General features: G+C 42.3%; 1 protein-coding gene across 22 annotated transcripts in view; it reads left to right on the top strand.

Moving 5' to 3' along the window:
- The window catches only part of KIAA1217 (KIAA1217 ortholog), a 465,513-nt gene that overhangs the window by 429,989 nt on the left and 21,616 nt on the right, over positions 1–13,908 (top strand). For all 22 annotated transcript variants that reach the window (XM_055331014.1, XM_055331029.1, XM_055331028.1 and 19 more), the window contains 3 exons: positions 8,057–8,232; positions 12,868–12,998; positions 13,545–13,692. In XM_055331014.1, coding sequence (XP_055186989.1) covers positions 8,057–8,232; positions 12,868–12,998; positions 13,545–13,692 — 455 coding nt within the window. The remainder of the gene's footprint in view (positions 1–8,056; positions 8,233–12,867; positions 12,999–13,544; positions 13,693–13,908) is intronic.

Genomic DNA, 13,908 nt, shown 5'->3' with positions numbered 1-13,908 from the left:
AAGATGGGGAGTCATCTCCCAGATAACATGTGGTTGTGACTAGGCATCTTATACATTGTTCCCTATAGCCTGGGGAACTTAACCAGATAGTCAGGAATCACTCTGGAGTCTGACTATCATCATGAAACTCCCTGATTTACAGTACAGCCACTATTAAGTGTCACTGCTGGACAGAAAATCAGTCTCACTATATGACACTGTTGGCTGGACTGATAGATTTTACCTAAGAAATTAGGATTCAATATGTGAGGTGGATGCCCATTTTGAGGTGGGTGGAATTAGTTTTAGGTGGTTTCCTAGTTCTGGATTTGATAAAGACAACTTACTTGATTTAAGTAAATATTTAATGGCCAACAATATTATTTCTGAGTATTTTTATAAAAATGTTAAGGCATAGCATTTAAAATAAATTTATGTTTCCAGAATAAGTGGGTAATTTTAACTGTACTTACCTTCCCACTGTTGACAATTAGAACACTGAAAAAATTTTTAAATATGTGTGAAACAACTATTTCCCAATATTGGATAACAACACAGGATTGTAATCCTTAGGAGTATAGAAGCAAAGGAAGTGAAACCTACACCTGACTCAGCTTTCTGCCTGGCGACACTTTTCAGATCATCATGTAGAAAGGAATGACCCAAGCAGAACACTGATGGTCTAACTCAGGAGATAAAATGAAAGTTTAGAGAGCTGAAACACCTAGAATTTGTGGAGTAGAATACCAAATAAGAGGAAGCTCTGCAGAGAGAAGCCTATATAATATAATCTATGGTCTGTCATTGAATAATAAGCCAAGCATGTGTTGTGTGAAAGACCACCAAGCCAGGCAAAAACAAAGCAGGAGGCTCTAAGCTAAAAAATCCCCAGAGCTCACACAGGGCTGGGTACCTTGACAAGCAAGAGTAAAGAGGCTTCATTGATCACCTCGGGCATTCAGTGGAGATCAAAGAAGAACTATGTTCCTGTCTTGGGGATAAACTGGTCCCAGAGTAAAGGCTACCCTAGATTCACCATAACAAAGCTGAAAAGAGTAACTCAACCATCTGCCAGAGCAACTCCACCTGTAATGGAAAACAAAATCTGGAACTGCCTGTCCAGCACTCAATCAAAAATTACTAGACATGTGAAGAAAAATCAGCAAAGACTAATGACAAGAACAGCAGCAAGGACTTGAAGATAGCTATAATAATTATTCTCAAGATTTAAAGAAAAATATGAACACAATGAGACAAGAAATGGAAAGAAACAAAAATGGATCTACGTGTAACTTTCAAGGGCTGAAAAACAATATCTAAATGGACTTTATAGAAGATTTATTACTGGTAAAACAAAATATCAGTTAACTTGAAAACATAGCAGTAGAAGCTGTTCAAACTGAAATATAAAGAAAAAAAGATTGAAGAAAATGAATCAAACCTTAATGATTTGTGGAACAATATTAAGTGGTCCAGAGGAAAAGCATAAAATATTAGAAGAAATAATGGCTGGAGTTATTCTAAATATGATGAAAGCTGTAAATCCACAGACCAAAGAAGTTCAATAAACCCCTGGGGGAAGAAAAGGAATTAATAGAAAAGTTTTATAGGCAGACAGAGGTTGGCGGGGAAAGGACACCTTACTTACAGGGAAATATAAATAAGAATTAACACCAACTTCTCACCAGAGACAAAAGTTAAGTCTGGAAACAATGGAATAATGACATCTTTACAGCATTGAAAGGGGGGAAAAAACTCTTCAGAAAATAGAGGACACTTCTCCACTGGCTTTATGAATCTAGCATTACCCTAAGAGCAAAACCAGTCAAGGATATTATAAGAAAAGAAAATATAGACCAATATCCCTCAGGAGAACATATGTAACAAATCCTTAACAAAATATTAGCAATTGAATCCAGCAGTATATAAAAAGGATAACATATTATCCTGGTTTTTATCCCAGGAATGCAAGATTATTGTAATATGAAAAAAGAATCCATATATTTGATCTTATTAAGGTAATAAAGGAAAAAAATCATACCATTTCATTAAATACAGAAAAAAAACCCGTGACAAAATTCGTTGCTAATGTTAAGAACATTTAACAATCTAGTAGAAGGATGCTTAATCTGGTAAAGGATGTCTGAAAAACCTACAGAAACATAGCTAATGGTGCAGTACTACATACATTTTCCATAAAATCAGAAATCAGCAAGGAAGGCTGCTTTCACTTCTATTGAATACTGTACTGAATGAAGATCCTAGCCAGTGGAATAAGGCTCAAAAAAGAGAGAAAAGGCATACCTATAGGAAAGGAAAATTGGCTTTACTCACAAATGGCATGGTTGCCTATGTATAGCATCAAAAGGACTACAAAAAGTTGCCACCAGAAATAAATGAATTAAAGCAAGTTCACCAGAATCAAGTCAATATGCAAACATACAAAGATGTGTTAGCACATACAACATAAATCCACGTAGTTGATTATCCATACAAATGGAGTTCCACTCTGCATTAACAAAAAAGAACTACTGAAACACATACAAGATCACACTGGATCTCAAAAACTATATACTGAAGGGAAGAAGCCATACCCTAAGGATTACCTATTGTGTAATTTCACGTATATGTCCCTGTAGAACACAAAGAACCCATCTATAGAGACACAGAACAGACTTGTGGTTTCTTTGGGCTGGAGTTTGGGGGGACTAGTTGCAAAGGATCATGAAGGAGTTTTGTGCATTTAAAATGGGTATATTTCATTTGTAAACTATACTTTAATAGACGGGGTTTTTAATTTTATTTTTTAAAGGTTTTTTATTTATTCATCTGATAGAGAGAGCATGAGCAGAAGGAGAAGGAGAGAGGGAGTGGGAGAAGCAGACCCCCACACACACTACTGAGCAGGGAGCCCAACATGGGACTTGATCTCAGGACTCCAGGATCATGACCCAAGCTGAAGGCAGACGCTCAACCAACTGAGCCACCCAGGCGCCCCAATAGAAGGTTTTTCAAGTTAATTAAAATGTAGGCATCCTTGCTAAGCAAAAATAAAATGTAATGATATGAACTGCTAATGACTAATTCATTTAAAGCATTTGGAGAGAGATGTTTATCTACATCTTGCCTCGGCTTAGCACTTCATGCGCTGCTGGGATGAACAGGGGAGTCCTGTGTCCTGGGGACCATGGTGGGAACACCAGGCGGGAGGGTGGGGGGCTCGAGGAAAGTAGAAGGAAAACCTGTGCTCACACTTATTCCTTCATGATTAACCCATCATTTTCCGGGTGCCAGCACCGTGCTATGGAAAATCCCTTCTCTGTTCCCTCCAGCTGGCTCTGGGAAGCCCCTCTTTCCAGAAGGAGGATCATATAACCTGGAACTCCAGGTGAAAACCCTGTTCAAGTGGAATAATTTACATGCAATCTGCCATATTACCAGCCGCATAACTTGAATATTATGTAAGGTTGTGTTCTCCTGTGACACCTGTGGGCTTCTGAGTAATGTCCTATTGAAATTTATTGTACAGCAGCTATGTGTTCACTGCCCACTGCGTACCAGAAGCTGTGCTTGTGGCTGCGAATAACACAGACATGTCCCTGCCTTGTCAGAGGAGCCACTTGGGATGGTTGAACAAACTGGGTTGAATTCAAAACACTCGGTTCTTATCCTGATTCTGCCCTTAATTATGGAGTGACCCTGAACAAGCCACTTAACCTCTCAGGGCTTCACTTTTCTCATCTTCAAAATTTCCATTTTAAGAATTTTAAATATTCCAGTAATAATTTCCAGTGTGATAGCCACTGTTAATACCCACTGCTAACGGGACCATCTTTTTGGGAGCTTGTCTGTGAGATTTGGTGGGAGGGATTCAGCACAGAGGGCTGTGCCGCACAGCTTGTGGCACAGTGACATCATCTATCCTTTTGGGAATCCTTTTCTTAGGCCATAATGCTTATCCCCAGTGGCACATAAGAATCATCTGAGAAGTTGAAAGAATTCCCAATGCCCAAGCTGCACAGTAGACCAATTAAATCAGAATCTCTCGGGGGGATAGGACCCAGGTGCCAGTCACTTTTCAACACACCTAATCATCTATTTATTTATCCTTTGCCTACCTGTGACCCCTCTTCCCTGCACCCCTTTGAAATAAGTAGCTCCATGGGATTTGACACATGGCATTGAATTTAAGCATGCCATTTTGATTGCTGGCAGTGTTGCTGTGGGCATTCAACGATTACTACTGTCAGAAGGTCAGGGCATGAGAGTTGAGCCCAAGGCATATCTGAGCCTATGGGTCAGTCCATACGTCTACCATCTAGGAAGGAATTTCACATTGTCCTTTGTTCATTATTATCAGCATTACTACTTAAATCATGTATTTATCAATATTTATGGAGCACCTGCTGTGAGCAGCCCTGTGTCCTGGAGACTGTGGAGAGCAAAAATTAACGACATAGGGGTAATTGCAGGTGCAAAGTCCCTGTGGCAGAAAGGAGCCTAGCCAGTCAGAAGAACAGAAAGGACGCCTGTGTGGCTACAGCAGGGATTGCCGACTGCCTGTAATGTGAGAAAAGTGGTGATATGGAGAAGGGCCAGACTTCCCTGTGCCTTGTGGGCAGAGCTGTAGCTACAGAGAACGTGGGAGGAACTTACCCTCCATGCATTGTTTCCATTCGTGGTGACTTTGAGCAATATACTGACTGTAAGACCACAATAAAAAGACACTATTAACCAAAGCAATGAGGGCATAATTATGAGTCATTCAGAGGGGATAACCCAAGAGTAGTACATTTTCATTTGGTTCCCTTCCAGACAAAACTGCAAGCCCCACCCCTGGGGCCAGGTTTGTGCCAGACACTGTTATAAGCACTTTATGCCCTCGCTGAATCTCCATTACCAGCCTATGAGATATGAATGACTATTGCCCTTTTCATGGATAGCACAGAGAGATTAATAAGTTGCCCACAGTCACACGGCTGCTAGGTGGTAAAACTAGAAATTAACCCAGGCAATCTCTTTCTGGATGGCCAGTTAATCAGTACAGAGCTGATGTTGGAACATGATGATGGCTCTGCTTGTTGGCTCATGTTGGAATGTTTTATCTTTATTTAGCAAAACCGGAAGACAGGATGGGTTTTGAATTGAGGGTAACATGGCAGATGGCATTTGCATGAAGACATCACTCCCATGTGGTGATACACAGTAATTGTATTACAGTCCATGAACCAGAAAACAAAACAACAACAACAACAAAAAAAACATTAACAGCCAACTGAAATTTCAGGGAAACTTTAGGTATAATATGATAGGTATAACACTACTGTCTTTGAGGCTGATTGAATAAATTCACTTGATGGATGTGCTATCATAAAACTGTCCTGCCCCAAAGATATACTTAATATAGGACTTGGAAAAAGGCTAAGTGTTTGACTAGATTCTTATGAAGCCAGATGCAAACCACACGTTTTCTACTCTCTGGGGTAAGAAACAAGAGTGCTCTGGAAACTATATGGAAAATTATATGGATATTGGGATATGATGCATGCAAGCAGCCCACATAAAATCCAGGCAAAAACAGTAAATTGCCAAGAGCCTTGAGGTCATCTGAAATCATTATCATTGCAACCATCAACACTGAGTACTATGTTTTAGTGGTCTGTGATTACATGATATTTGGTATGTGGATCTATGTAAATAAGAAGGACACTCTTATTCTCTTTTAACTGATACACTGAAATAGTCCATAGCCAAATCAACATTTGTTGAGTATCTATTCCATATCAAGCAGTATCTCCTTTCACCCTCAGACTAGCTCTGCTAAGGGAAATGAATCCTCATCCTTAAAGATAAGGAAACAGAGACCAAGTGAGTCTAAGTAACATGCCAAAGTTTCACAGTAGCCAAGTTTGTATTTGATCCAAAGTGGAACCACAAAAGACCCGAATAGTCCAAAGCAATCTTTAGAAAGAACAAAGCTAGAGGCATCATACTTCCCAATTTCAAAATATATTACAAAGCTGTAATAATCAACATAGTATGGTATTGGCATAAAAACAGACACATAGATCAATGGAACATAAGAGGGAGCCCAGAAATATGGTCCTACACATATATAATCAATTACTTTATGAAAAAGGAGCCAAGAATATTACAATGAGGAAAGAATAGTCTCTTTGATAAGTGGTGCTAGGAAAACTGGACAGCGTCATGCAAAAGAATGACACTGGACCATCATGTTACACCAAACACAAAAATTAACTCTAAAATGGATTTAGGACTGGAACATAGGCCTGAAACCATGAAATTCCTAGAAAAAAAAAACATAGGCAGTAAGCTTTTTGACGTAGGTCTTGGCAATGAATTTTTGAAACTAACACCAAAAGGAAAAGCAACAAAGAAGAAATAAACAAATGGAACTACCTCAAAGTGAACAACTTCTACGTAGTAAATGAGACTATCAACAAAATGAAAAGGCAACCTACTGAATGGGACAAAATATTGGAAAATCATATTTTTGATAAGAGGTTAATATCCAGAGTATGTATAACTCAATACCAAAACCCCCGAACAATCCAGTTTTTTTAAATGGAGGGATCTGAATAGATATTTTCCAAAGAAGACATAGATGACCAACAGGTACATGAAAAGATACTCAACTCTGTTAATCATCAGGAAAATGCAAATGAAAACCACAATGAGATATCATCTCACACCTGTGAGAATGACCAGTATCAAAAAGACAGGAATGTGGAGAAAAAGGAACCCTCATATGCTGTTGGTGGGATGGTAAATTGGTGCAGCCACTGTGGAAAACAACATGGAGGCCTCTCAGAAAATAAAATTAGAACTACCATGTAATCCAGTAATTCCACTTCTGAGTATTTATCTAAAGAAAACAAAAACAGTAACTCAAAAAGATATATGCACACCCATGTTCATTGCTGCACTGTTTACAATAGTCAAAATATGGAAACGAGTGTCCATCAGTGGATGAATGGTCAATAATATTGTCATGACATCGTACTGGGTTGAGCATTGAATGTAGGATTCTTGAATCACTGTGTTCTACACCTGAAAGTAATATAACATTGTATGTCAACTATACTTCAATAATAAAAACTTAAAAATAAAAATAAAACGAAGTGCACATCTACAATGGAATATTATCTGGCCATAAAAAATGAAATGAAATTTTACCATTTGTGAGACTATGGTTGGGCGTTGAGGGCATAATGCTAAAGTGAAATGAGTCAGAGAAAGACAAATCCCATATGACCTCTTTTATATGTGGAATAAAAGAAAACTCAGATACAGAGAATAGATTGGTGGTTGCCAGAGGAAGGGGTGTGAGAAATGGGTGAAGGGGGTCAAAGGTTAAAAAAAAGCCTTTAAGATATAAAAGACCAAGTAATAAGGGTATTTCAGGCACCATGACGGCAGGAAGATAGGGTAGGCAGGAAGACCTATTTCAGTGCAGGGAATGCCTATCCTAACGTTACAGATGTTATTCTCCGAGCACCATAAGCCATATTCCTAAAGGCTCCGTTCTTGCAGCTGACATCTTGAACAGGGAAAGAGAAAGTGATGTTTCCAAGGTCACCTGGGCTCAAGGAGGGAGGGGGGTTGGGGCCACTGGATTTTTCATTATCACACGCTCAAGTTTGTGTTTCAATTTGGGGCTTGCAAACGATTCCCAGGCGCATCTACCAAGCCATTAAAAAAAAATAAAAATGTTCTTGGTTCCAAAGCTGATGCTTTCAGCTGCTCCCTGTAAAAACATGTCAATGAGAGTTTATGCCTGTTGTCCAAGATGCGCTGACCAGAGTAAGAAAAGGCTCCTATTTTTTTGCAGACACAGACACGAAAGTCTGGTTGTCAGTTGGCAGCTAAACCTCAGATGTTGGTTGCAGTAGCAATATTATATACAATCTTCACTTCCTTCCCTTCCTCACTGAAATAAATATTCAGCTGCAGGGCTGTTTACCCAGACCCGCTTCTGAAGACTGTCAGGCAGGCGGTTGCCGCGATGTCAGTGAGGCAGAGCCAATTGAGGTTGATTTCTTTTATTCGACAGCTGCAGAACCAGGAGCTGCTGAGGGCGATGATGAAGAAGGCTGAGCTGGAAATCAGTGGCAAAGTGATGGAAACCATGAAGAGGCTGGAGGACCCCGTACAGCGCCAGCGTGTCCTGGTAGAACAGGACCGGCAAAAATACCTACACGAAGAGGAGAGGATCGTCAAGAAGCTGTGGTGAGTGCCAGGCACCTGTTGCGTGTTTAGCCGTGTCACCCCAAAAAGGACCCTGTCCTCGCCAACGAGGAGGCCCTTCCTAACGGTGCCCTCTCCCACTCTCTTTATTGAGCACCTGCTGTGTGCAAGGTAGACTTCTGCGGTTCTGGGTGTCCATGGACTCTAAGCACTCCTCCCACCAGACCCAGAAAGTTCAGCTGCGCTCGCCTCTTTAAAAGCCAGAGCACCACACTCCTTCGTAGGGCTCAGCAACACATCAAATTAATGGAAGCAAGTGGCAAAACCCAATGATAAATGGGAAGGCTGCCTTTAATCTCAATAAATGAATACTAATAGCCAAAATAACAGTGTTAAAATTATCTTCCTATTATTCAGCTGTAGTTAAGAGCACAAAAGAAGAATTTAAATGTAAAGTATGTCTGATCCAGGAATGAAAGATGCCTCCTTGAATGTTACCAGTCTTCTATGAGGTTCTTATTGAAAGCATCTATCAAGTTCCACTATTGAAATGAGCAGTTTTATTACTCCCAAGTCACTAGGGCAGGCACATCTTTTATGGTAATATGTGTTTTGTTATGCAATGAAGATTTATCATAGAATGAATTTCACCTTCTAGTATAAGGAATAGTAATTTTTCTAGGTTCTCCTACTATTGGTAAATCTCTTCTTAAATCTCCCAAATTGGGACTATAAAGATGCAACTTTCAAATTCTTCAGATGAGCAGAAAGGACTAAAAGTCTCCATGATGGAAAGTGTTATTTTCTATCACCTATTTAATACTTAAGCTTGTATCACCTCAGATGCCAACCCAGCGTGTCTAATTAAAAATAGAATATCCCTCTCAGTAGCAGTCCGGAGTGGGGGGGGGGGAATCAGTTAGAGTTCTTTTTTCCTAAAAAATTGAGTTTGACCACTGTTCACTGACATCTCAATTGCTTCTAAAATTTTATGTAGTTACTGACTCTGTAGACATTTCATCACCCACTGTGAAGCAATAAGGCTGTTGTTTGTCTGAAATGTTTTTGTAGCAGCCAGTTGTCCAAAATCTAGGTATTAAGATTCTTCTTGAAAACTTCTTTAAAAATATGTAGGCTTTTAAGAATATTTTCTAAGTTTTCCAACTGAATGATGAAAAAGTAAATTTTCTTCTTTTAAAAGTTATGTTTCTCGATTAGCTGAGGTATGTTTTGCTTCTGGCTTAGAAAAGGCATCTTTAATGTCAATACTACCCTGAGTCTAGTAGCCCAGCCCAAGAGTGAGACAGGAAGGGGAACAGGGAGCGTATCATGGGAGGACTCTGTGGGTGGGCTGCACATGAATGAAACGTGCCCAGGGCACACGAGGAACTCCAATCTGGCAAAGCAGAACATATGAGTGTGCGTATAGCACAAAATGGGTGACTCACGAGTGCCAGGTGAACCTACAAGAAGGAGAGATCCTTTTGGGCCCCAGGGATCAAGAAAACTTAACCGGAAATTAGTTATTTTTCATATGACCCCAGGCCCAGAGCAGTGCCATGTGTGTCGTAGGGTCTCACAGATGGTTTGTTAAATGGAACCAAGATGGCCTGGAGGACAGGAGGACAGCCTCAGTGGAGGCTCCTGGGGGTTGTGGAGGCTCCCAGGCAGAGAAACCCTGTGAGGCAGGAAGGGGCAAGGTGTTGTGGGAGAATTGGGAGTCATCCACTTTGGTGGGAGAGTGGGGTACAAGGTACTAGATCATGTCTCCTATCTGGGTAATGCCATTGCCACCTGCTTGGTGACTGCCCATATCTCAGACCACACGCCCGGCAGGCCTGCTTGATGTCTGCGGGGTCTTTGTTGAACAGAAACCCGAATCCCTGGCTTTTCATGAAAGCTCTTGGGTCCAACTCCAGATTCAGAACTTCCCTGGGCGAAGCTTAAGAATGTGCACTTCACAAAGCTTCAGGGGAAATTGTGAAGTGTCTTCACATCCGACGGTTACTGCGGCCTGATGAGGAGGCCATTGAAGCTTTCTGCTTTAAGGACGTAGCAAAGTCGGAGCTGTATTTCAGAAAGGTCCCTCTGGTGATCACGTGCGGGATAACGGAGGAGGAAACGTCGCTGTCAGGGAAACCCTATTGGAAGTGCTCTGAACAGTCTGGTCAAAAGTCATTAAGTTCTGAATCAAGGAGTAGAAATAGGAATGAGAAGAGAAATCAAATGAAATGGACTGATTAGAGGGATCAGAGTAGGGAGAGAGAGTGGGTTACAAAAGACAGCCAGAAATTTCAACTCTGGAACATTAGGAAAGCAGTTCTTCTCCCCTGTCACTCCCCAGCCTTCTCCTTACGAGCACAGACGTGTGCGCGCGCACACACACACAGACACACACACACTGGAAAGTATGTTCCTTTGGGCATCGTGAGAGGGTTAAGTTGCTGGTGAGCCATTCAGTTGGCAGAGAAATGAAATTTAAGTCTAGAACTGTGGAGAGAAATTCAATCAAGATCCTTTCTCTTTGGTGGGTTTCTACTTGGAATTAATAATTGAGCTTCTAATAATAGAGGAAATACTTTTCAACAGATTTGATGCTTCCTTTTAACTAAGGTAGAATGAAAAGAAACTTACACAAATAGGATGGATTTACATATAAACCACAGCATCTGTGAACATCTGGCATTCCTTTGAGCAGAGTTCACATCTCAAAGTCATATTGATTACGTAATATTGAAAATGTTTTCAGCATTCATTTTAGCTCCCCGATCTCTGTTACATTTTGAATGAACAAAAGCTATCTGACTGCTTTATAACAGATGTCATAAACATATGAACGGAAGTGACGTTGTTGTATCCAATAATATCAATACACTTTCATGTATGTTCCTTGATTGACAAAGGAAAAGCTGTGACATTTAAGGGTCTCCTGTGTGCAGAGTTATGAAATCCAAGAGGCATGCTGTGTAGAAGAGATTAAAATAGAATTTTAGGCAGACTGCCTTTGGGTCAGATGATAGCTTCTAGGAGGATTCATAGCAGCCTGGCAGGCTTGTGGATTGTTAATGGAACCGTGATAACATTTGGGTCTTAGCTCTTCCCTCAAAACTCAAAAGGGCTGGACAGTGTGTCCCGTCTGCCACTAAAATATTTCAGTTTGGTGATGAAATGGAAAATAACTTTTCCCCACACAGGTGCCATATTTAGAGCTCTTATAAGGAGTGGCACACGCTCTCTCCTCAGGGATGTGGTTGCTGTAGGAAGTTTCCTGTGGCGGGTTGGGGGGGGGCCTCATATAACACTGGGTACCTTTCCATAGTTTGCAAATGTGGACAGGGAGCAGGTGAGGCTTTCCCCTCTGGTGTTGAAGTTGCATCATTTCATCTGAAAGGATCACAGGTTTAGTCCATTTTCTATCATAGAATGAGAGACATCACCAAAAACCCCATCCCACTTCAGTATGGTGGATGAAGTTTGCCCCATGGTCCTTGTTAAACATACATAGATAGCATCCTGCCGAATCCCTCCTGCAGGGCCGAGCCACCCATCATTCTGCGCACCCACGTAGTGGGGAGGGTCCTGGCAGGCCGTGGTTTTGAGATCACTGGTGTCTTCTCTCACTCTTCCCGGCTGCTTCAAGCCCTGCCTGCACCAGCAGGTGGAATGCTGTTCACCTGCTGCCACCTAGTGGTTCTTCATCTCTCAACATCCTTTTCCTCCGCCTTCTTTAAGGAAGGTTTTCTGTTGTCAGATTCAGATTTACAGACAACTGAAGAGATACAAACGTGTGTTTAGGATGGGGCTTTTAATGTGCCCAGGGGACAGGATGTTGTTAGTTGGTTGGTTTGGTTGGTTGGTTGGTTGGTTTACATCTTGAAGCGGAAGACCTTAATTTAGTTCTGTTGGAACTCCAGCAGTACCATAGGGGATGTGTTTGTGTGTGCACATGTGTGTGTGTTTCTCTCACTCCCTCTCTCTTAGAGACACATATCAGAAATCAGAACTGTGATCATTTTTCCTCTGCAGCTTAGAGCGGAAAGTCAGTCCTTATCAATGAGATCATCAGTGTAAACCAGAGGTTCTCGATCAGAGGCAAATTTGTGCCCCTCCCCACCCCTCCCCGCCTCTTCCTTCCCCGGGGACATTGTACCAATGTCTGGACACATCCTTGTTTCTAACAGGCTGGGGGTGGGTGCCCTGAGCATCTAGTGTGTAGAGGGCAGGGGTGCTGCTGGACACCCTACGATGTACAGCACAGGCACCTACAAGAAAGAATTATCCAGCCCCAAATATCAAGTTCCAAGTTGAGAGAGCTGCTATAAACCGGTGGGACCCCCTCTTTCTGCCCCGCGATAGTGTGCACACCTTGTCCCCTCTGTCACATCCCACAGCGTGCACACCCTACATTGGCATCAGGATCCCCCACTGAAAATAAGGGATGGGTCCTTTGTCAGCCAGCTGCCATCTTCCCTCTGGCCAACCTGGGCGTCCCCATGAGCATGTCCTGGGAAGATCTTCCTTGCACCCTCCTTACACCTCAGCAGAATATTTAAGGCAAACCAAACTACTCTGGTGGTAATGACGGGGAGGCTCGGACGACCCCTTTGCTCCTGCAGCTTTAGGAGGACCTCGGTGTTCACTCCCATCCTCTGGTCTCCCCCCACCCCCACCCCACAGTGAGCTGGAAGACTTTGTTGAAGATTTAAAGAAGGACTCTACATCGGCTGGCCGCGTGGTCACTCTAAAAGACGTGGAAGATGGGGCTTTCCTCCTGCGACAAGTGGGAGAAGCTGTGGCTTCTCTGAAAGGTGAGCCTCCTCCTGGAAGGGAGAAGTCAGAAGCTAGTCTTCGGGGGATGGGGTGTAAAAATCTGCCCAGTAGTGAAGGATTCGTTCATTCATGCACACAGAGGTATTCATGAAACACCTACGTTTGCCAGCCCTGTTCTAGGCACTTGGGCTGTACCACTGAACAAAATAGGCAAATGTCCCTGTCTTCTTGGAGCTTATATTTCAGCGGGTGCTGTAAGATTGAGGACTCGGTAATACGAGTGATAGTTTCTCTCTGCTGGGCTCTTGCAGTGTGGGCACTTGTGCCAAATTCATTTAAAATGATCCTAAGGGACAGTTGTCTTTATCCCAAGTATACAGACAGGAAATGAGACGCAGAGGACCTCTGTCCTTGCCCAAGGTCACTTGGAACCCGGTGTCCGACCAGCATCTGCTTCCTGAAGATGTGTGCGGGGTGCTCCAGCCAATAAGCCCCATGCTCCTACCCCTAGTCCAGCATGCACGCCGGATAGGGGCTTGTTCCATTTTTTCTCCTACAACTCACCATCTGCTCTTGGCCTGCAGGAGAATTTCCAACCCTACAAAACAAGATGCGAGCCATCTTACGCATAGAAGTAGAGGCCGTGCGGTTTCTGAAGGAGGAGCCCCACCGGCTGGACAGTCTACTGCAGAGAGTGCGGAGCATGACCGACACCCTGACCATGTTGCGGAGGTAACCGGGCCTCTCCAGGGGTGGAGGAAGGTCATGAAGAGAGGCAGCAGCTCCTTCCCACCCCCAGAATTCTATTGCAACATGAATGAAGTCCCAATTCTTCAGCACAGGCTCGCTGCTGCGTTTGGCACATCCTACAGTGTAACATTAGCAAACACAGTAAACATTTAAAAAAAATCATTTGGTTCTTTTCAGTAGCATTTTAAAGTTGAAGAA

The sequence above is a fragment of the Nyctereutes procyonoides genome, unplaced genomic scaffold (assembly GCF_905146905.1).
Source record: "Nyctereutes procyonoides isolate TBG_1078 unplaced genomic scaffold, NYPRO_anot_genome, whole genome shotgun sequence".
NCBI lineage: Eukaryota > Metazoa > Chordata > Mammalia > Carnivora > Canidae > Nyctereutes > Nyctereutes procyonoides.
Note: the sequence above shows the minus strand (reverse complement) of the source record. Positions and strands in the feature narration are given on the sequence as shown.